General features: G+C 53.8%; 2 protein-coding genes across 16 annotated transcripts in view; both read right to left on the bottom strand.

Moving 5' to 3' along the window:
* Positions 1-6,841, bottom strand: part of Sh2b2 (SH2B adaptor protein 2) — a 30,787-nt gene extending 23,946 nt beyond the window's left edge. For 3 of the 8 annotated variants that reach the window (XM_087577531.1, XM_087577534.1, XM_087577533.1), the window contains exon 1: positions 3,883-4,154. Coding sequence is in view for 2 of the 8 variants with exons in the window: in XM_087577529.1 (XP_087433655.1) it covers positions 5,145-5,220 (76 nt within the window). In the remaining 6 variants the exon portion in view is untranslated. 8 annotated transcript variants of the gene reach the window in all.
* A 501-nt stretch (positions 6,842-7,342) lies between these two features.
* Cux1 (cut-like homeobox 1) overlaps positions 7,343-20,372 on the bottom strand; it is a 318,820-nt gene continuing 305,790 nt past the window's right edge. For 6 of the 8 annotated variants that reach the window (XM_087577577.1, XM_087577578.1, XM_087577579.1 and 3 more), the window contains 9 exons: positions 15,925-16,052; positions 14,872-14,938; positions 14,113-14,225; positions 13,114-13,230; positions 11,084-11,167; positions 10,355-10,411; positions 9,471-9,551; positions 8,360-8,424; positions 7,345-8,182 (listed from right to left, as the gene is read on the bottom strand). In XM_087577577.1, the coding sequence (XP_087433703.1) occupies positions 8,113-8,182; positions 8,360-8,424; positions 9,471-9,551; positions 10,355-10,411; positions 11,084-11,167; positions 13,114-13,230; positions 14,113-14,225; positions 14,872-14,938; positions 15,925-16,052 (782 nt within the window). In that variant the 3' untranslated portion in view covers positions 7,345-8,112. 8 annotated transcript variants of the gene reach the window in all.

Genomic DNA, 20,372 nt, shown 5'->3' with positions numbered 1-20,372 from the left:
CCTCCTCATACCCTACCCTTGCTTTACTGGGGCTGGGGGGTGGGGGCACTGCAGAGCAGAGGTGGCTCAGATCTGACTTGGGCTTAGGGCCTAGGGTTCAGGAGTCCCCCTCTTCCAGTATCATGTGATGCACTTGGAACTTGACCCAGCACCCCCAGACCTACAAGGTGTTCCTCTTTTCCTGCTACCGTGTGTGCACTCAAGTGTGTGTGCATTAGAGGTTGACACCAGGTGACTTCCTCAATCACTTGCTACCTCATGTTTTGTGAGGGGGCCTAGTTGGCTGGCCAGCAAGCACCCAGGCATCCTCCAGTCTCAGATCTTAAAGGCATGCATATCAGTGTAAGGTTTCTGGGGACGGATGTGCCTCATACATGTGGTGAGCACTGAAAGCCATCTCTCTAGCTGCTCTGTTGTGTGCGTGCGCTTTTCCTGACACACAGTACGAGTGATCCCCAAGGCCTCCCTCCTGTGACCCCTTCAGTTCTGGGTGCTGCAGATGCAGACCCTTTCCGCTGATCTGCCTGCAGCCTACAGGGGACTGGAGAGCCCCTTCTCCTGGGTTGCCTCTACCCTGCTCTAGGATAACACCTGTGGCTTGTGACCGTCTCCTCCACCAGACTGTGACTTCAGATGACTTGCTCCCTATCCTCAGAGGGCTTACCAGCATCTGCAGAGTTCACCCTCAACACCTACTTCACTCAGAGGAAGAAAAGCAGCATACTCCCACACAGCCATGCCCCTGTTTACTGTGCCCAGAAAGGTGTGGGCTTGAATTCAGGCTGAGGATATACTCGCTGTCCCTGGGGACAGAGCACAGCCATAAAAAGACGCAGTTAGGTGAGAGTGAAAGAGACTTCATTAGAAGCTGGGTTTGTGACAGCCCCTGTAACCCCACATGGACAGCCAAAGACAGATGGCGAGGATCTGTCTAACTAAATCTCCCCTCATGGGGACTGCAGCCCGGAGGCTCACAGCACCCGAAAACCCTCCCTCGCACTTTACCAGGGCTCAGGGGACCATGCAAGAAGTAAGAATCAGCTTTAGGCATGGCAGCGCACGCCCCAGCGTTTAGGAGGTGGAGTTAAGAGCTCCAGGAGCCCAGCCTTGGTAAGAGAGAGAGATGGGGGCCATCCTGGGTTGCATGAAGCTATCTCAAATAAGGACACCAGCTGGTGGCAGCGTCGAACACCTTTGATCCCAGCACTCAGGAAGCAGAGGCAGGCAGATCTCCGGGAGTACTAGGACAGCCTGGTCTACAAAGTGAGTTCCAGGATAGCCAGGGCTACAGAGAAAGACCCTGTCTCAAGAACAAAAACAAAACAAAAGAAAAAACCCAAGGGCTATTAAAATGACTTTGTAGGTCAAGATGCTTGTGGCCAAGTCTAGTGACCCCAGTTCCATTCCCGGGACCCACATGATGGAAGGAGAGAGCTGCTTCCAAAGTTGTCTTCTGATGTCCACATGTGCCACAGCAGGGCACCCACGCAGCACACACAAACAAATGTTATAAAAATTTAAAAACAAAATCAGAGCTGAAGCTCTTGCCGGGGCGGGGGAGAGGGGGAGTGGCTTGGAGGTCTCTGACGCGTGGGCTGAGAGACTTTGGGCAAACCATTCTACTTCCCCTAAATTTGTTTTGTGACAATGCTCAGAGCTTGGCATGGGTCATCTGAGATCAATTAAGCTAGCCCCTGGGAGGTAGAGACTCCACTGGCTGGATGGCCTTGCCTTCGTTCGGTACTGTGTGTGTGTGTATGTGTGTGTGTGTGTGTGTGTGTGTCTGGGTGTGTGTTCCAAGCCCTCCTTGGGGACTCCTAGTAAGTATGTAAGGGACTAAGAAACTTTGGAAAGTGTTTCATCACAACTGGGGGGTGGGGAGGGGCGGGGAGAAAGTGTGTTCTTTAACTCTCTGTTCCCCAGAACTGTTCAATTATGGGGCACCCACAGTCCTCACTACCAAGGTTCACACTTTCCAGGGAGTGTGTAGGCTCCTTACAGAGACAAAGGGGGTAACAGATTCAAGAAAGCAGCAGCTGGCCAACTCTGGCTCTGAGGTCCTGCTCCTTAAACCAACTCTGCCTCAGGCTGGTAAAAGGCTCACTTAGCAGGGAGAGGGGTTCACTACCTCACCCTGTAAGCTCACCCACTGGAACCCCACATAGAGGTGTAAAGAGAGACTGAAAAGTCCACAGAGCTGTTCTCTGATCTTTGCATGTGTACGGAGCCATATGAGCCCACACACATCACACACACGCACACAACAACAGTAATAATTTAAGAGTCAATTAAACACAGGCAGAAATCCTTCTGACTTCAAGGCCAGCTTGGTCTACAAAGAGAGCCTCAGGCCAGCCGGGCTACATAGTGAGACTATCTCAGCCACTACCATCACCAGCAGCAGCAGCAGCAGCAGCAGCAGCAGCAGCAGCAGCAAGCAAACAAAACCATGAGGCCTCACACTAGCCTAATGCTTTTTGAAAGATTTTTTTTTCAAACGTCTTGGAAGCCAAAAGAGATATATGGAAGAATATGATACAGTCTAGGGGCTTCAAATCCCCCATTCCCTATAGCCTCCTGGGGAAACCACATACCTAGGGCGACTGCCCAAGTATGAGGGGTGCTTTCTGAGTGGGACATTTCCATCAGGTCCCCTGGGAGAAACACCATTTTATTTGGCACACAAGGTTAATCAGCTCAGGGGGCAGAGGCCGTGTTGGTGAGATGTCTCAGTGGGTAATGACGACACTTGCTGTTTGGTCCCTAGAACCCATGTAAAGAAAGAACTGACTCTCGAAAGTTGTCCTCTGACACACACACACACACACACACACACACACACACACACACACACACACGCAAAATTTTTAAAAATCCACAAAGAGGCAGAGATGAAGTTCAACACTGGTCTGACAGCCCCACCCCCTGCCTCACCTCGGGCGAACTAGACTCTGGTTTATTCTTGGTCACCGACTCTTTGGGGGATACCCTGCGACTCTCCGGTCACTGCAGACTTCTGACCTCAAAGACTTCACTTAGGGGACTAAGCGAAGGTGGAACGGTAGGAAAGCCCAGGCAGGTCCCAGCCTCTGCCTGGTTTCGGCCCGCAGCCCTGGCGCGGCTCCTACACGCGCAGCTCACAGGTTCATCAATGGCCTAGGCCGAAGGGGCTGAATGGAGGGCACTAACCCGCCCCTTCTTAAAGGCGCCGGCCTGTCACCCTCGGCGATCCTCCTCTCAAAACCCGGGCTGCTCTGGCGCTCCAGAGTGGGCGGGTCACGAATGGTGGCCTTGGATAAGAGGGCCTGGGCCTTAAGGGGGTATCCCCACGGGATAACTGTGGCTCCGCTGGGGTCTCTCTAGACCCCAGCGTGTAGCCATCACCCTCATGCTGGGTTGACCCACCTCCTCCCAGACCCGGGAAGAGACCTGAACGTCCCCTCCCCCCCAGCATCGGATCCCTTCCTGTAGAGGACCAGCTGCGCTCGCCCCTCCAACGAGCCAGGGTCCGATGAGGGGAAAGGGGCTCAGCTGCTCTGGAGGTGGCTTCTTCCCCCGCCCCAGCTTCCCGTTACTCTCCACCTCTCCTGGGCAGTGAGTCTGGGATCCGATCCCAGAGGGGTTCATCCCCTCTGTCGCGCGTCCTCCTCCCTCCCACCGGTGCACACAAAGACACGCTTGGACCCAGGCGCGTGCGGCCGCGCTTCCCGGGGAGGCAGTGAGCACACACCTTAACACACACACACACACACACACACACACACACACACACAACCACACAACCACACGATCACAATCACACTCACACACACGCCCTCGGGAACTGCTGGGCACCGGGTAAAGGAACCTTAGGACAGGGAGCTGAGGACAAGCAGGCCGTACCTACAGGCGCGCAGCTTCGGCCGCGCCGGCCGGGGCGCCGGAGAAGCGCTGCCCGGACCGCGGCCGGGATCCTCGGACCCGGTGGCGCATGGCCCTCCGGGCCGTAGCTCCGCCCTTGGTGGCCGGTGGTGGCGGCGGCGGCGGGGGCTGGCTCCCGCTTCCCTGGCCTGCAGTCTGCGAGGCTCGTGCGCTCTTAGCAGTCCCGGGGCGGGCCCCTTGAGGTTCTCTCCCTCTTTGGGATACGGAGCTCGGCGCGCTCTGATCCCAGACTCGCGCGCCGCGCGCTCCTGGCCCTCCTCCTAGTCTGAGCAGCGCGCGCCTTCGGGCCCCGCCCCACCACTAGTCCCGCCCCACCACGCCCCCCCGCTTCAGGTCCCTCCCTTGCCGCACCCCCCGCCCACGCGGCGCGAGCCTTTAGCCACGCTTCCAAGCCCTCCCCCAACCCCCACCCCCACTCCCTCTCCGGAGTCCCAGTGGCGCCGGCCAACCGCTCTGTCTTCCTCCGGACAGTGGCTGAGCAGAAAGACCTGACCCGGGGTGTCAAGGTCTCGTGGTCAATCCTAGGAGTCCCTCTCGTGTGGGAGCATCTCCCGAAGCCTAGGGTGGTGGATTGGAGGATGTTCTACTTGGTCACCATGGGCATGGACACTCTATAAATGTCTCTGGGTTATGAGAGTCAGACAGGGGCGGGCGCTTGTAGGCCGACCCTCCGCTGGAGGACAATGGGAGCCTCGAGGAGGTCCAGATGTCGCAACCAAGGAAATGTCTGTCTGGTTCTCAACATCCAGAGACCCAGAGCCACGCCCCCTGCCTCCCTCCTGCCCTCCGGGTGCGGGAAATTGCCCAGGATCTCAGGTCGGGGGAAGAACCCCCCCCAACAGGTCCTCCCCACCCAACAGTACTCTGGTCCCACCAGGAGAGGTGTCTGAAGTCGTCCAGGACTCTGTGAAATCCTCACTATGGGTTGGCTACAGAATCAGAACTAGGTCCCTGGTCTGACCCATATGGTGGCGCTCTAGGGCATCCCGAAGGGTAAGGAGACCAGGGGAGAGGGAATGTCCTGGAGAACAGGGGCATGGGGAGGAGCCAGATGGGTTGACACATGCCTATAATCCCAACGCTCCGGAGGGAGGAGGAAAGCACTAGTTTGAGGTCAGCCTGGGGTACATATAACACACACTGTCTCAAGAAGCCAAAGCGAAAAACAACAAAACCCTACAGGTGTGTCAGCGGATGCTCAAGAGGTGAGACCCGTGGCTTACTTCTGCAGTGGACATGGTCCCTTGGATCTGCTCTCCTCTCTTCCTGGCTTCCCATTCCAGGATGGTCAGCAGTCATTCTTCTGTCTGTGTAGACCTCTGGCTGTGATCTGCCTGGAGTGTCTCCATCTGCTGCCCTCCTCCCACTCACGGTGGCCTCTGACCTTTGTAAAGTCCTTTCACTCACAGGAACTCAGATTCACTGATTATTTTCCAGGAAGCAGCAGGGGTGGCATGGGGCTAGGGGAACTGGGCTGACACTGGAGAGGTGGGGTGTGCCGAGCACATGGAAATTTGCTTGGGGCCACTGAAACCAGCCATACCTCTGTTGAGGCCTGCCTGGGTACCTGTTTCTTCTCGGCTACACAGGGACCAGCAGCTGCTCTGTCTCTGGACCTGGCAGGCAAACACTTAATGAAAGTTTAGGCTGTAATCCAGCCATGGATTGGATTTGTGTGGTTGTGAACAGGAGGTTCCTAGTCAGGAAAGGTAGGATAGGGATGGGAGAGAAACTGAATCCCTGGGTGGTCTGGCTGTGGAAGCCACCATCCCCACTGCTGACGAAGATGACATCTGGGGGCATAAAAGAGGACTCACCTGTTCTAAGTTGTGGCTTGATTCGATGGTGGGCAGTCAGCGGCTGGCGAGGATTCTGGGATGGGAAACCCAGAATCAGACAATGGTTCTGATGCCCCAGAGGAGGAAGTGAGGAGTGAGTCGGACCCACATGAGGAACTGACGGGACACATAGAAGGAGGGTGGCGGTGATTGGCTAAGAGCAGCTGTCATGGAGATTGGAATGAGGGTCAAGGGTGACAGGTGCATCCGGGTTCCCAAACGGTAGAAGGCTTTGGGGCCTTGGCGGAAGATCAGATAGGAAAGATAAGGGGTGCTTATGGTGGGCTCTGAATGAGGGACCTCCCTGCATGCAGAGCCCAGAGAGAGTTTGGGAATAAACCTGATATGGAATAGCCCAGTGAAAATATTTTTATGTATATTGGTACTTTGCATGTACATCTGCACACCAGATGGCACAAGACAGGTGTGAGCTGCCATGTGGGTGCTGGGAATTGAACTCAGGACCTTCGGAAGAGCAGTGAGAGCTCAACCACTGAGCCATCTCTCCACTGAGTTACTTTCCACAGCCCCCCCCCTTTTTTTCCAAGACAGGGTTCTTCTGTGTAGCCCTAGCTGTCCTGGAACTCACTCTGTAGACCAAGCTAGCTTCAAACTCACAGAGATCCACCTGCCCCTGGCTCCTGAGTGTTGGAATCCGAGGCGTGCACCATCACGGCTGGCTCCCAGTGAGTCTTGCTTTGTGAGTGGAACAGCCTGGGGAAAGCTGGTTCTCAGAGCACTGGAGGATGATGGGATGGCTTTGGTGCATTTGGCAAGCAGAGACCCAAGAAGGGGCATGCTTCACACATAGCTCTGGGGCACAGAGAAATGGAAGCAGGGACTTTCCAGGAGCTGATATGGAGATGACATGAGCCTGTTGGCACATGCCAGGCCCTCAGCCATGGCTGGTCTGACTAACTGATGAGTATTCTGTGATGTGTGGGTTTAAGAGCCAGTGTTGTTGTTATAGCTCAGACTGAAGTAATGATCCTGACTGCTGGGAATCTTTCTGTCAGGTGACAGGGGTGGGGACTCTACTCAGGGCCTTGTGCATGCTAGGTAACACTCTACCATTGAGCCACGCCCCCAGCCCCTCACTGGGGGATTCTAGGCAGGGGCTCTACCACTGAGCCACGCCCCAGGTCCTCACTGGGGATTCTAGGCAGGGGCTCTACCACTGAGCCACGCCCCTAGCCCCTCACTGGGGATTCTAGGCAGGGGCTCTACCACTGAGCCATGCCCCCAGCCCCTCCCTGGGGGATTCTAGGCAGGGGCTCTACCACTGAGCCACACCCCCAGCCCCTAACTAAGGGGTTTCTAGGCTGTAACACTGAGTCAGATCTAATAGGTTGTTTGGGAATAAAGAATATATTTCTGGTTTGGGTGGGGGCTATACTCAACAGACTCTATGGTCTGGGTTCCAGGAAAGCTCTGGACACACTCATAGCATTCTTGGGTATAGGAAGAATTGGGGAGAGCCTACCTACATGCCTGGCAAGCTCCAGGGGCCTGGTGCTGCAGGCACCCACCAGCCTATCAGATACCCAGTGTTCAACTGAGGAGTCACAGAATACAAGGCCCCATGGTGGCTGCAATGATTCTTTATTTCATGCGAAGCTGAAGAAAAAGATCAAATCCAGCGGAGGAAGATCTGAGGTCCTGAGAGTTGGCCTTGCTATCATGGCCCAGGACAAGTTTTGCTGGGGCCTCTGGGACCATGTCTGTGGTGCCTGAGGCACAGGGACCTCATTGGAGAGACTTCCTCTTCTAGAAACCAAAATATTTTGCCAAAGAAGCAAGCAGAACTCAAATCATGGACTGGGTGCAGGGAAGGGGTAGTGGAAACCATCCCGCCCTCTGGGGCTCCCTGACTTGGAGACTGCGGTTAAGGTTGTATCAAAGCCGCCTCCCGCCCTGCCGGGGAAGAGGGCGGATGAGAAGTCTGGGGCCCAGAAGACTCCCACCTATTTTATTATGTGGCAGGGTCCTACGAGAGCCTATAGGAATGCCGGAGTGGGTGCTGACAATCTGTATCACAGTCAGAAAGCTCTGCCACCAGGGCTAGAGGTTCTGATGTGGGTGGAGCCCAGGTCAGGTGACTAGACCGAGGGCAGAGACTCAGGGAGTCCACCCTAGCTGGTTGCTAGGGGTTGTTTGAACCTTGGGGCTCCAATGGGGTTGTGACAACCTTTGAAAGGGGTTCTAGAGGCTCTGAGCTTCCGGCAGCTGTTGGATGAGGACAGAGACAGTTTCCGTGGGGGATTTTTTTGTGGGGGGAAGGCTATGTCATTAGAAGCAGCTGATCAAGCAAGGGGCAGGGTAGCAGCCAATACATCTCCAGTGAGCCTGGGGGTCACTGCCATAAGTCACCAGCTGCTGCTCCATTGTCACTCTCATGGAATTTGTGCAGATGATCGGCGAACCTGAGGGGACAGGAGCACAGCTGAGACAGTGTCGAAGAGGGGTGATCACAGGGCTGGGGACACTCAGATGGGCGCTAGGCTAGAGGCTGGAGCAGCAGCAGTCATGGAGCTTGGAGCTGCTGCTCGGGGTTCTGGGGGCTTGGCTGTCGGTTTGGGGAGGCCAGGACACATTCTTACTTCTTGGCGCAGGTGGCAGCACAGTCTCTCTCCACGCTCTCACTCCATGCCAGCTTGTACAGCACCTGTCAGGCAGAGACACCGTGAGCTATCTGCCCTGCCTCACGACAATTCTCATTGTCACCCACAGCCGTTAGGCCTGCTCCCTGTGGGGCAGAAAGGTTGCCATGGCCCAGCTGGACGGCCTGGGAGATACTCCTGAGCCAACCTACTTCCCAGATGCTTAGAAGCAGACACAGCTCTTCGAGTTACTCTCCTAACAGTGTGGGCATATTCAATGAGAACACCAGACTTGGAACCCAGGCTAGCATTAGGGCTATGCTTCACCATGCCTAGCAGGGGGCAGTGGCTCCTGATGCTGGAGCCTTCTATGCCCACACTTGTCTTTCCATTTGGTGGACGGAGCCCTCACGCAGCCTGTGTCCTTGGATGGTCCTCAGCCCACTATAAAGAGTCTCTGTACTTGGGCAAACAGTTGTGCATGGGCCTTCTCTTTTGTGTAGCCCACTGTCTGTTCCCTGGGGATCTAGTTAGGCCTACCTTTTAGTTTTCAACTGCCTTAATCTTCCACCAATGCTGGAAATGGAACCTAGGATATTATTCATGCTAGGCAAGCAACATACTTCTGAGCCACACCCCCACCCCTCACTGGGGGATTCTAGGCAGGGGCTCTACCACTGAGCCACGCCCCCAGCCCCTCACTGGGGATTCTAGGCAGGGGCTCTACCACTGAACTATATCTCCACTCCTACTTTTACTTTTTGAAAGAAGGTCTCAGTCAGTTGTCTAGACTGTCTTCAGACATACTATGTAAACCAGGTAGGACTTAAACTTGTGATCCTCCTGCTTCAGCCTACTTCGTAGTTGGGATGATAGGCCTTCATCTCTATGCCCAGTTCCTTACTCATCTTCCCACAAAACCCTTGCAGGACTCCTCTCCAGAGTAGCTTGGCTGTGTCCCAGCCATGGGGCCTGATATTGGGGTGGAGACAGGGGAGAGCCAGAGTGAAGGACGTGGCATCAGGGAGTCTCTGGAAATCCTCCACACTGTAACAGCGCCCTGCCACCCAGAAAGGCTTGGGGACATCACTGGCAATATGTGCGTGCTCACCAGAAAGACCAGACAGTGCAGGAACAAGGTGTAGAAGAAGCCAATGGTGCGGGCCATTTTGTTGGAGAGAATCAGACGCCCCTGCAGGCAAATGAGGGGGGAGGGTGGGTAAGGCAGGGTTGCTCAGTGCTCCTTCCTGCAGGTTTGTAAACAGGGGAAGGGAGGGGCTGGCAGAGCCCTACTTCCCCCGGGGATGAATAGGGATACCGAGGCTATAGAGGTAAGTTCTCTGCATGTACGTGTGTGCACACATGTCTGTGGAAGCCAGAAGTCGGTGTCAGGTGTCTTCTTTAATCACACCCCACTTTCTTTATTTTACTGAGACAGGCTCTTTGGTCGGGCTGGCCTGGAACTCGCCATGTATGTGTGTGGCTTTGATCACACAGAGATCCGCCTGCCTCTGCCGTGCTGCCCACTATGCCTGCATCCACCTGTTGTTGTTGTTGCTGTTGTTTGTTTGTTTAAAGACAAGGTCTCTTTGAGAACCCGAAGCCCAGATTTGGCTAAGCCTCCTCCACCACCACCACCACCCCACACCCCACACCCCTACCCCCACCTTCCGCTAATGCTGGGTTCAGGGGCTTGTCGTGGCACCAGGCAGTTTCACATAGGTGCCATGTGAACTCAACTCAAACTCAAGTCCTGCGAGCTCAGCAAACACTTCATCTGCAGCGCAACTGACACCTAGCACTAGATACAGTTTCTGGTCAATGGTGCCCCCTGCAGGCCAGTGTCCGAAACTACAGGCAACGAGGCTCTCCAAGGAGCTGTCCCAGAGGTGGTCACAGAGCAGGGCCCAGAAGAGGCTCTGTGTGATCGAGAAGATTCTTCAGAGGGGACGAAGACCAAAGACACCATAGACAGATACAAGAGTATGGACTCACCATGCCAAGTGTGGCCTTGTCCCAGGGGCTCAGGCCCAGGTATTTTCTCTGCCGCTCCTGAAGGACAGAGACATGAAGGAAGGGTCCCACAGAGAGAGGAGGCCCTACCTGTGTCAGGCTGCCTGAATCTTGATGTCACTTTACAACACCGGAGGGCTGCCAGGGATTCCCTGGGTGCCGAATCTGTGTCATACTCAATATGACAGCCTGGGCTCCCAGTCTAGCAGGTCCTTCTTCCTGTAGGAAAGTCCCTCATGGGCACAGCTTCTGTCATTTAGGGGGGAGGGGGCGTGGGCTGGCTCCTGTGACCAGTCACCTATCACAGGGAGTTGTGTGACCCCTTTGGGGGTTGAATGACCCTTTTACAGGGGTCACCTAAGATCAGTCTGCAAATGAGATATTTATATTACAATTCATAGCAGTAGCAAAATTACAGAAATGATTTTAAGGTTGGCGGTCACAACATGAGGAACTGTACTAAAGGACTGCAGCACTGGGAAGGCTGAGAACCGCTGCTGTACACTGGCACACACCGTACATTACACCTGAGGTGGGCAGAGGTGGCTCGGCAGTTCGGAAGGGTGTGCATGAGTAGGCAGGACACAGGGAGCAAAGGACACTATTTTATAGCTCTACGACTGAGTCAGGCCCACAGACCCTCATGGAGGAGTCCAGGCTGCACTGTCCTCCTGAGCTACATTCTCAGCCCTGGAGTCCCTACTCACGAACCCTCTTGCTGAAGGAGGAGAAAGGGTCCAGGCGTTCCTCGTACTGGGAGGAGTACCGCAGCTCCGTGTCGTCACTGCCGATACCCTGCACGGGGAAGAAGATGCATGCAGTCACTGGGGGTTGGGAAGCTGGGCTCCAGGGAGGACAGGATTAGAGCTGGGAGAGGGTGCCAGGAGGCCAGTGCTCATACAGCCAGGCCAGCGCGTTATGGCACGGTCGGGCTTCTGAGTTCTCTTTCCTCATTTCCCAGCCCCAAGGCTGGGGTCACAGCACCTCTGGGGAGCTAAATCTTAGAAAGGCTGGAAAGTAGAAGTCAGAGCTGTTCCCAGTGCGAGGGGCAGTTTTGTGTACGTGTGTTTTCGGGAACCTTGACCTTCCGGCCTTCTGTGAGCCTCCTGTCTCAGCCTCCCAAGAAGTTAGGATCACAGGTGAGTCCCACTGAACCAGACTGAAAGGGCCTGAGGTACCCAGGAGGCACACTTCCCAACAGCCCCTGTAGGCTCTGGTTTGCGGAGTCCGGGTGCCCTCTAGTGGCTTAAACATGGTTCTTGCTTCAATTGGGTGGGAATTGCCGCTGGGCCACAGATGTCTCAGCTTCCCCTCTCCCATGATTTCTTTTCTTTCGTGTGTCTCTGTGCATGTGTGCACGCGTACGTGTGCAAGCATGGAATCCCTGAGGTTAGGAGTCTTTCTCGATTACACTCCACTTATTCACGGAGGCAAGCCTTCTCGCTTGAACTAGAGCTTGTCTTTACGGCTAACCTAGCTAAAGCGTCTGCCTTTGGAACTCTGGAATTACAGGCAGGCTGGCACACCTCGCTGGCATTTACGTGGGAGTCGGGGGCCTGAACTCTAGTCCGCAGGTTTGCATGGCAAGCATTTTACCCCTGGAGCCATCTCCCTGCTCTTTGTATTACCCTCTGTCTTCCCTGAGGTGCAGAAAGGGTTTCTGTGTGCATGGTAGACCCTGCCTGGGAGGCCTGGGGGCTTAAAGAAACTGCCTCAACGAACAGGCTACTAGTGTCTTGGGGTGCACATTATAGATGGTCTTTTTATTCTTATGTTTGTCTAAAATGTAGTTTTATGTGCACATGTGGTTTGTCTACATGTATGTATGTGTGCTACATGTGAGCAGTGCCCACAGAGTCAGAAAAGGGTGTCTCTCCAATGATTCCTATCCACTTTTAGACAGAGTTTCATTACATAGTCTAGGCTAGACTCAATTGGTGAGCCTTCCGTGTCTGCCTCCCACTATCATCAGGTACTACGATGCCTGGACAATTTAAAACATTTATGTGGGGGGATGGAGATGGCTCAGCGGTTAGGAGAACCAGCTACTTTTCCAGAGGGCCTGAGTTCAATTCCCAACACCCACACAGAGTCTATAACTCCAGTTCCAGTGGATCCAGTGCCCCTTTCAGGCCTCCTTGGGTACCAGGCACACATGTAGCATAGAGACATACATGGAAGCAAGATGCCCATAAAGTAAAAATATATAATCTTAAAGCTTTTGCTTTTATTTTTATTTAAAACACACCAATTCAAGCTAGGAATAGTGTGATACATGCATGTAATCCTAGCACTTGGCAGGTAGAGGCAGGAAGGTTGGAAGTTCAAGGCCAGCCTCAGTTACACAGTAAGTCTGAGGCTAGCCTGAGGGTCATGTTACACGTTTAGCACACAGGTATTAAATCCCCAGGTCTAGGGTGAGCTAGCAGAATCGCTGAATTACAGAGGGGCGGCTGGAACTAGAAAGGCCTTGGTTGAGGACCCCTGACTTAGGCTTGCTACCTCCTTGCTGGTTTGAATGAACATCTATAAGGTGGCTTGCCCCATGCACAGAGTGGACATGTGATAAGTGGAAAGGGGGGTGGATATCTTTTGGGGTCCCCCTGGTGCGGACCAACCAGTGGATGACCGCCTAACCCTCCCTAATCTTGCCTCAGGTGCTTGGACAGCCTCCCACCCCGTCTATAGTTTCTCTGGGACTAACAAGAGTGTGCTCGGGGCGGGGCGGGGCGGGGACTTACCCGGCCAGGGTAACTCTGCAAGAACTTGATCTTCTCAAAAAGCTTGATGTTGTCGGCACGCAGGCTGTCCAGCTCGCTCTGCAGGGCCTGGATGGTGTGCTGGGCCATACGGCTCTCCTGTGAATAGGGTCAGGGCAAGGGTGGACAAAAGAGAGATTTGCTTGGGGCCTTTTCTGTGCCCATGTATATATAGCCTTGGTGTGTGCCTGTGTGTGTGTGCCTGTGTATGTGTGCGCACCTGCACCTGTGTGTGTGTGTGTGTATGTATGTGTATATTTGTGCCTTTGTGTGTGCCTGTGTGTGTGTGTGTGTATTCATGCCTATGTGTGTGTGTGTGTGTGTGTGTGTGTGTGTGTATTCGTGCCTATGTGTGTGCGCATGCCTGTGTGTATTGCTAAGTCACATCCCAGCTTTACCCCTGACTTATATCTTCAGTCCTTTTCTTTTCTTGAAACAGGGTCTTTCTAAATTGCCCAGGCTGGCTCTGAATTTAAGATATTCTCCTGTTTCAGCCTCTTCAGAAAATGGAATTATAGACCTGTGCCACCAATTCTGTCCTTCTTATTGGGGTCAGCTCTACTCTCTCCCATCCATTCTGTTTCCCCACTTTACAATGTGCTGTAGATATTCCTTTGGATGGTTGAACCCAGAAGCTTTTTGTCTGAGTGGTCCACATACCCTTGACTCTTGCGGTGACTCATTCCTGCTCAAAGCATCTGTGGGTATTCCAGTCAGGCAGTCTGGTGCCCACCCTTGTGTCTTGTGTCCTATGTCTCCTTTTTCCAACCCTGAAAAAAATCCCTAATGTTTTTTACTTTGAGTTTTTGAATACTTCTTAAAGCCCTAAATGGTACAGCCTCCTCCAGGAAGTCTCAGCTGCATGGATACATCTAATCCTATTGCTGTTTAAGTGTCTGTTGTTTTCCCCAAGCGTGTCTTTCTACATTTGTGCCCTCAGATTTGAAGCCTATGGAGGACAGGAAGTAGGGTGGTACTCACAGCCTCCAGCTCTTGGTTCCGGGTGCGGAAACGTTCCCTTTGGCTGGAGATGATGGAAAGTAGGGAGTCCACCTGACCTTCTGGGAGGGTCCCACTGGATGACACTGAGGGTCCTAGGAGGTAACAGAAAATGGCCTGGAGTGTCAGGATGGTGCCCTGCTCTCCATCTGTACTGACAGAGAGCCTAACATTCCCTTCCCATGACTCTTGAGTTGAACGGAGCCTTGCATCTGTCAGGTGAGCCTCGGTTGGGGGTGCCCCATTTAAGATCTGTTTTTTTTTTTTTTTTGGTTCTTTTTTTCGGAGCTGGGGACCGAACCCAGGGCCTTGCGCTTCCTAGGTAAGCGCTCTACCACTGAGCTAAATCCCCAGCCCCTAAGATCTGTTTTAACACCTCAAATGCAGTAGTGGAGATGGTGACAGTGAGGAGGGTGGAAGGCCAGAGAAGCATGGGTGCACTGAGGCCACTGGGGAGCCACGAGCAGCCCACGTCACCCTGGCTGGCCAGGACCTTGGGTTCTGGCCTGGACACTGCAGAAGGTGGCTCTCCCTCTGATGCTGGGAGCTGTCCTGCTGTATTTCTTTCCTGAGGTCACTGGCGAGCCATGGGGACAGTGGCTACATTGCTGGGACAGACAGGCCCCTTCTTTCTTGGAGGGAGAATATAAACATTGGGAATCTGAGTTCTTAACAGGCTCCGGGTGCTCCCCCTGGCCCCTAACACCTTGGGTGCATGTTCTTTGGCCAGTCCTTCCTCACCATAAAACAGAGCTGTGGCCTCCTTGATGGGCTCTGGAATCTTCTCTAGGCCTTGCTCGGAAGCTCCCTGTAGGGTAAGAAGGAGAAGATGAGACTTATTTGCCACATTGTGGGAATTTTCAAGGGTGGGACCTGGAGCACGTGAGTCAGAGTGCCTGGTTGCAGAAAGGCCTCTATCAGACCCTGGGTGTGGGCAGGCCTGCAGCCACTCTGGTAGCCTAGCTCCCCCCTGCACAGACTGTGCCCTGGTGTGTGGCCTTACTACTGTGACCTAGGGTCTTCCAGCTGCCCTCTCCAGCACAACTCCTCATTCCTCACACGGCAGGTGGCAGGCAGGCAAGGTGGCTCAGCAGGTAAGGCCAAGGGTGAGGTCAACCTGTAGAGCCACCTGGGGGAAGGTGAGAGCTCCTGCAAACTGTCCTCTGGCCTCCCGATAGGTTACTCTGTCTCTGTCTTTCTTTCTCTCACGCATGTATGAATGAATGGATGAATGAATGAATGAATACATTTAATAAAAATTAAAATGAGGAGGTCTGAAGAGAAGGCTAAGACGTTAAGGGGCTACCCTTCCAGAGGCCCCAGATTTGATTCCCAGCACCCACACACAGATAGCACACAACTGTCCCAAGCTCTAGTTCCAGGGGGATCTGACGAATCTTCTGGACTCTGCGGGCACTGCATGCCTGTGGTGTAGACATACATGTAGGCAATATCTATATACATTTAAAAAACCCTCAAAAATCAAAATGACAAGTGGCCCCTTTAGGCACCCGTGTTTGCAGGACGTGGGCCGATCAGCTATGCAGTTGGGCCCATGTGACCTAGCCTCTGACTAGAACTTTAAGTGCTTGGACACAGGCTAGCACTAGGCCTCAGGGTGCTACTAGTTGGAGCAAACCATGTGCCATCTGCTGTGGGGCTAGAAAAAAGGTGTCGTGCATGGGGCAGTAAGACCCCTGTGAGGAGGCCAGGGAGATGGCTGTGGACTTGGGAGGTGAGTATTTCTGGCTTTGGGGACACACACTGGGGTGAGCAGGGCAGACAGAGGCTCACCTCAGCATCAGGGCGTTGGATGGACTGGATGGTGCTGAGGTCCTGCTCCAAGCGAGCGATCAGCTCCTTCTGCTCAACGGCCTTGGCTGTGGCCTCAGTGAGATGGATCTGCAGCTCCGCACAGCGCCCTGTGGTGAAAGGAAGACAAGGCTGTTAGATGAGTCCAAGGACACAGGGATCCTAGGTAACTTGCAGACAAACCGAAGTTTGAAAGCACGAACGCCTGAGAGCTCTGTCTGCCTCCTCTACCCCTGCACAGCCCCACAGGCTGGTGCCCCGGGACACTCAGAGGTAGAGGGCAGGCAGGGAACTGTTCCAACCTGGGAACTGCCCACAGATATGTCTCCACTGCATTAACATCAGGTGCAATGGTGGAGATAGAGGTGGCGGTGGTAGTGGGGTGACCACCCATGTCTCCTGACCTGGAACCCTAGTCTTTCTCCTAACCAAGAGCAGGGGTTTTAGTAAGAAAGCAAAACTCCCTCCCCTCCTGATGCCACAAGTAGAACCCAAGGTCTTGAACATTTAACATGCTGGAAAAACTCGGCTGCTGAGCCACGCCCCCAGCCCCTCCCTGGGGGATTCTAGGCAGGGGCTCTACCACTGAGTGTTCCCTGTACCTCAACTTTTGGCAGGTGCATCACTTTTCCTGTCTTTTATTTATAAAACCTGCTACAGTAGTGTGTGGAGAGATGGGCTGTCTTTAGAGCTCTTGCAGATGGCCTAGGTTCGTTTCCTAGCATCCACATGGTGGCATCTGTAACTCCAGTTCCGGGGATCCCATACCCTTATCTGACTTCTGCAGGCATCAGGCACAAGTGTGGTGCACATGCATACATGGAGGTAAAACACTTAAACACATTAAACAAATACATAAAGAAATGAAACAAAGCCCGACAAGAAACGTCACTCTAGGTCCCGCCTATGGCCACCAGGGGGCAGTGTGGCCTCAGAAGTCCCAAGGCTCCTGTGAGCCCTGACAGGAAACCGTTCAAGTTCTGGCTAGCCTTAGTGCACCTCTGCCAAACCGACAGTCTGGCAAGCAGAAGTGTCAGAGCATGATGGCTGGGCCCTGGGCCTGGGCTGAGGGATGCCCACTGTCATCTCGATACGCATCCCTTTCTGCACCTCGATGGTCTGGTCGTTGGAGAGAGACGGCACAGGCTTTACAGGACACTCTCGGCCTGTTCCCACACACCCCCACTGCTCAGACTCTGAATGGCTGTCATTCGATTGGGCTACGAGGTGAGCTGGTATTGGTGGCAGTATGCAGGTGTAGAATCTACCTCCTCACTGTACAGGGCAAATTCAGGAGCGCAGACAGACAGAAGCATTGAGACAAAGGGAGAAGACAGCCACAGAAAGCCAACAGGGCTGTGGGTATCATTTACAGACGGCAAGACAGGTGGAAGGGAGGGACTGGTTCAGTTTCTGAATATCCACCAACTAGTCCCATAAGACCCACGAATGGCCCCATAGTAAAGGACCTGTGCCCTGGGCTAGAGGGACAGGGCTGAGGGGAAGCCATCCTGAATCCATCCTGAATGACCGTGGGTCCCTCAAAGGGTGCAAATCATCACAGGGACTTACCAGGGACCCAGGGAACCCTGCTATACCATTGCCTGGGGCTTGGGTCAAATTCTTTGACCCACTTGTTTAATTTGTCACCAGTCTGTGGCCATTTCATCATGGGAACGACCGGAAGCTCCCAGAGGTGCCCAAGGACACAGAAGGGGAGGTGTCCGAGTGGGTGGCTGGGAGTGGGAAGAAGGAAGGTCCTTACGAATACCAGAGACATCTACCCATGTGTGAAGCACCCGAGAGCAGACACTCAGGCCTTAGGCTGGCCCAGGCCAGCTGGAGGCAGGGCCTGCTCCCCACAGAACGATGTGTTGAGCTGACCTGAGATCTTACCACTGTGGCTGAAAATGTTCCCTGATAGTGTGGCAGCCAGCAGTGACGGGCTCTTGGTTAGGGTTGTCCCTGAAGACATGGCTTTGAGGGGTGGTCAGTTCGGATGTGCTGCTGACCTAGGGCACAGTGAGGAGGCTGGCAGAGCAGGGCAGGGAGCTCGTGGCGGGAGGCTGAAGGGACAGGGACGAGGGCATTCTGTGTTGCAACCTGTCACTCCACACGGGGAGAAGCCTAACACCCGTGATGATGAATAACGCACACCGAACTTGACGGGGTCTCTACTTGTCTAGGAGAAAACTCCCTGGTGCATCTATGAGAAGTTTCTAGACCGTGTTGACTGAAGAGGGAAGACCCACCCTGGATGTGGGCAGCACCATCTTATGGATTGGTGTCTCACACTGCATAAAAAGGCTGAACCCCAGCCTTCCTCTCTCTCTGCACCATGTCTCTCCTGCTAGAAAGGACCGTACCTTTAGACTCCGAGCCCAAATAAATGTCTCCTCTCTTAAGTTCCCTTTGTCTGGTTTTTGTTGTAGCAATGATGGCTGAGGTTGCCCTGTCAGATGGTGGCAGGGGCATGCATACCAGCATGTTTTGGTCATGTCTCTATATGGCTATGTGGTGGTAAGGGAAGGTCCTGATCTAGAATGTTCCAGAACTGAGCTTGAACTCCAGGCCTGCTCTCTAGGGAGTTCATGACCTTGGGCAAACTCTCTGACTTGGGCAGGTCAACTTCAGGGTGACAGTAGGAGGAGATGTTTGAACTCAGGAGAGAAAGTATGGACCTAGGCCTGGAACCCTCAAATGGGGACGGGGTGGGCAGCAGCTTGGTGTGGCTCTTGGTGAAGCATCTGTGAATGGCTAGGGAGTACTTGTATCTGGGGACCTGAGATTGCACATGGAGGCTAGAGAGACCCTAGCCTAGGAATGGCTGAAGGCAAAGACTCTGAGTAATGGTAGTGGAGCTGTGAACCCTTGGAGGGAGTATGTTCAGGGCTCAGTGGTAGGGGGAGAGCCCATGAATAAGGAGAGGGCACAGGGTCTTGTGCTGAGGGCTGGAGATCTGTTGGCAAGGGTATGGTTTAGTTCACACAGGGAAAGCCCAGACTGGACAGAACGTGGAGGAAGGGCTTTGCACATCGGCAGTGATCAGAGAGAGTTGGTGCCCAATGGTGGGGAGCATGCGTGAGAAAGAGGGCACTGGGAAGCAAGGAGCAGGCTGTGTGTGTGCTGGGGCTGTGTGAGTGCCGGGTTCAAGAGGCTAAGACTTCCTCACCTCCCCACAAGGGTCTGTGGAGCCTCATTCTGGAAGAATCTAGAAGGGCTTCCTAAGGAAGCGCATCTCACAGAGGTAACGAAAGAAGACTACTATCAAGGCTGGGTCTAAGGAGTGGGCCAGACTGTTATACAGCCTAGGCGTGAGGGTTGAGTGTGGTATTTCATACTTGTAATCCCAGTATAGCAGGCTTGTGAGTTCCTGGCTGGTCTGGGCTACACAGTGAGTCCCTGCCTCAAATAAAACAGGGGCTAAGGATATAGCATGGCTTGAGCAGTCAGGGTCTGGTAGCATGGCCCAGTGTTTGCCTAGAATCTTTCTCCCAACCCCCAATCCATTGGGGATCTGGGATGTGGCTCAGTGGTAGAGCCTGTGACCTAGAATACCCCAGCGACAGGGAGCTGGAGTTGTAGTTCAGCCACAGGACACTTGTGAGGGGCTAGGGATGAGACTTCCCTAGCACGCACAAGCTCATAACTCCATCTCTAGCCACAAAAAACTAATAAATGGGGAATAGGATCACAGGAGGCTGCAGACAGGTCAGGGGCAAGAACTTTATCACAGTAGGAGTCAGAGAAGCACAGAGTGTTCTGTCATGGCTGTTCCGATGGCAAGGGACCCCGCTGTGTTATATGAGCTTCCTACAGGCTAGGTAGGGATTGGGGGCTAGTTAATCAGTGCACACTGTGCCGCCTTTACAAGGCCTCATGAACACTGAGGGATGCCTACTGAGTTGTTTTGCCTGCAAATGCCCCAGTGTGCCAAAGGTGTCCTTAACAAATTGCTTCTCCTGGTCCCACTGAAGAACCTGTCTATTCTCCAATGCCTATCTCAAGACCATCAGTCGGACTTTGCTGTCTGCTACTTTAACTGGATTCGTCCAGACCATTCCTCAGCTATGCATTTGCTAAGCTGCTTCAGCATCTTGCATCAGCAGTGAGCACCAGGTACTTAACCCTGCCCGCTCCTCAGGTGGCCAGGTTGCTGTTTCTCTCTGCTAAGTTTGGAGTGCTGCTTGGGCAAAGGGTCTCACACACCCCTTCATTCTTATCAGCGCTATCATAGACCTTATCTATATGCCTGGGACTCTCTGCTGTATAGCTTACTTGTCCGTTCATCTGCCTCTCTCTCTCTCTGAGACAGGGTCTCACTATGGAGCCCAAGCTGCTCTCAAACTCATAGCAGGCTTCTAACCTCAACCTCCTTAATGCTGTGTCGATAGGTGTGCACCACCAGGCCTCTCAAACTAATCCGGTTT

The sequence above is a fragment of the Rattus norvegicus genome, chromosome 12 (assembly GCF_021556685.1).
Source record: "Rattus norvegicus strain SHRSP/BbbUtx chromosome 12, alternate assembly SHRSP_T2T, whole genome shotgun sequence".
Lineage (NCBI taxonomy): Eukaryota > Metazoa > Chordata > Mammalia > Rodentia > Muridae > Rattus > Rattus norvegicus.
Note: the sequence above shows the minus strand (reverse complement) of the source record. Positions and strands in the feature narration are given on the sequence as shown.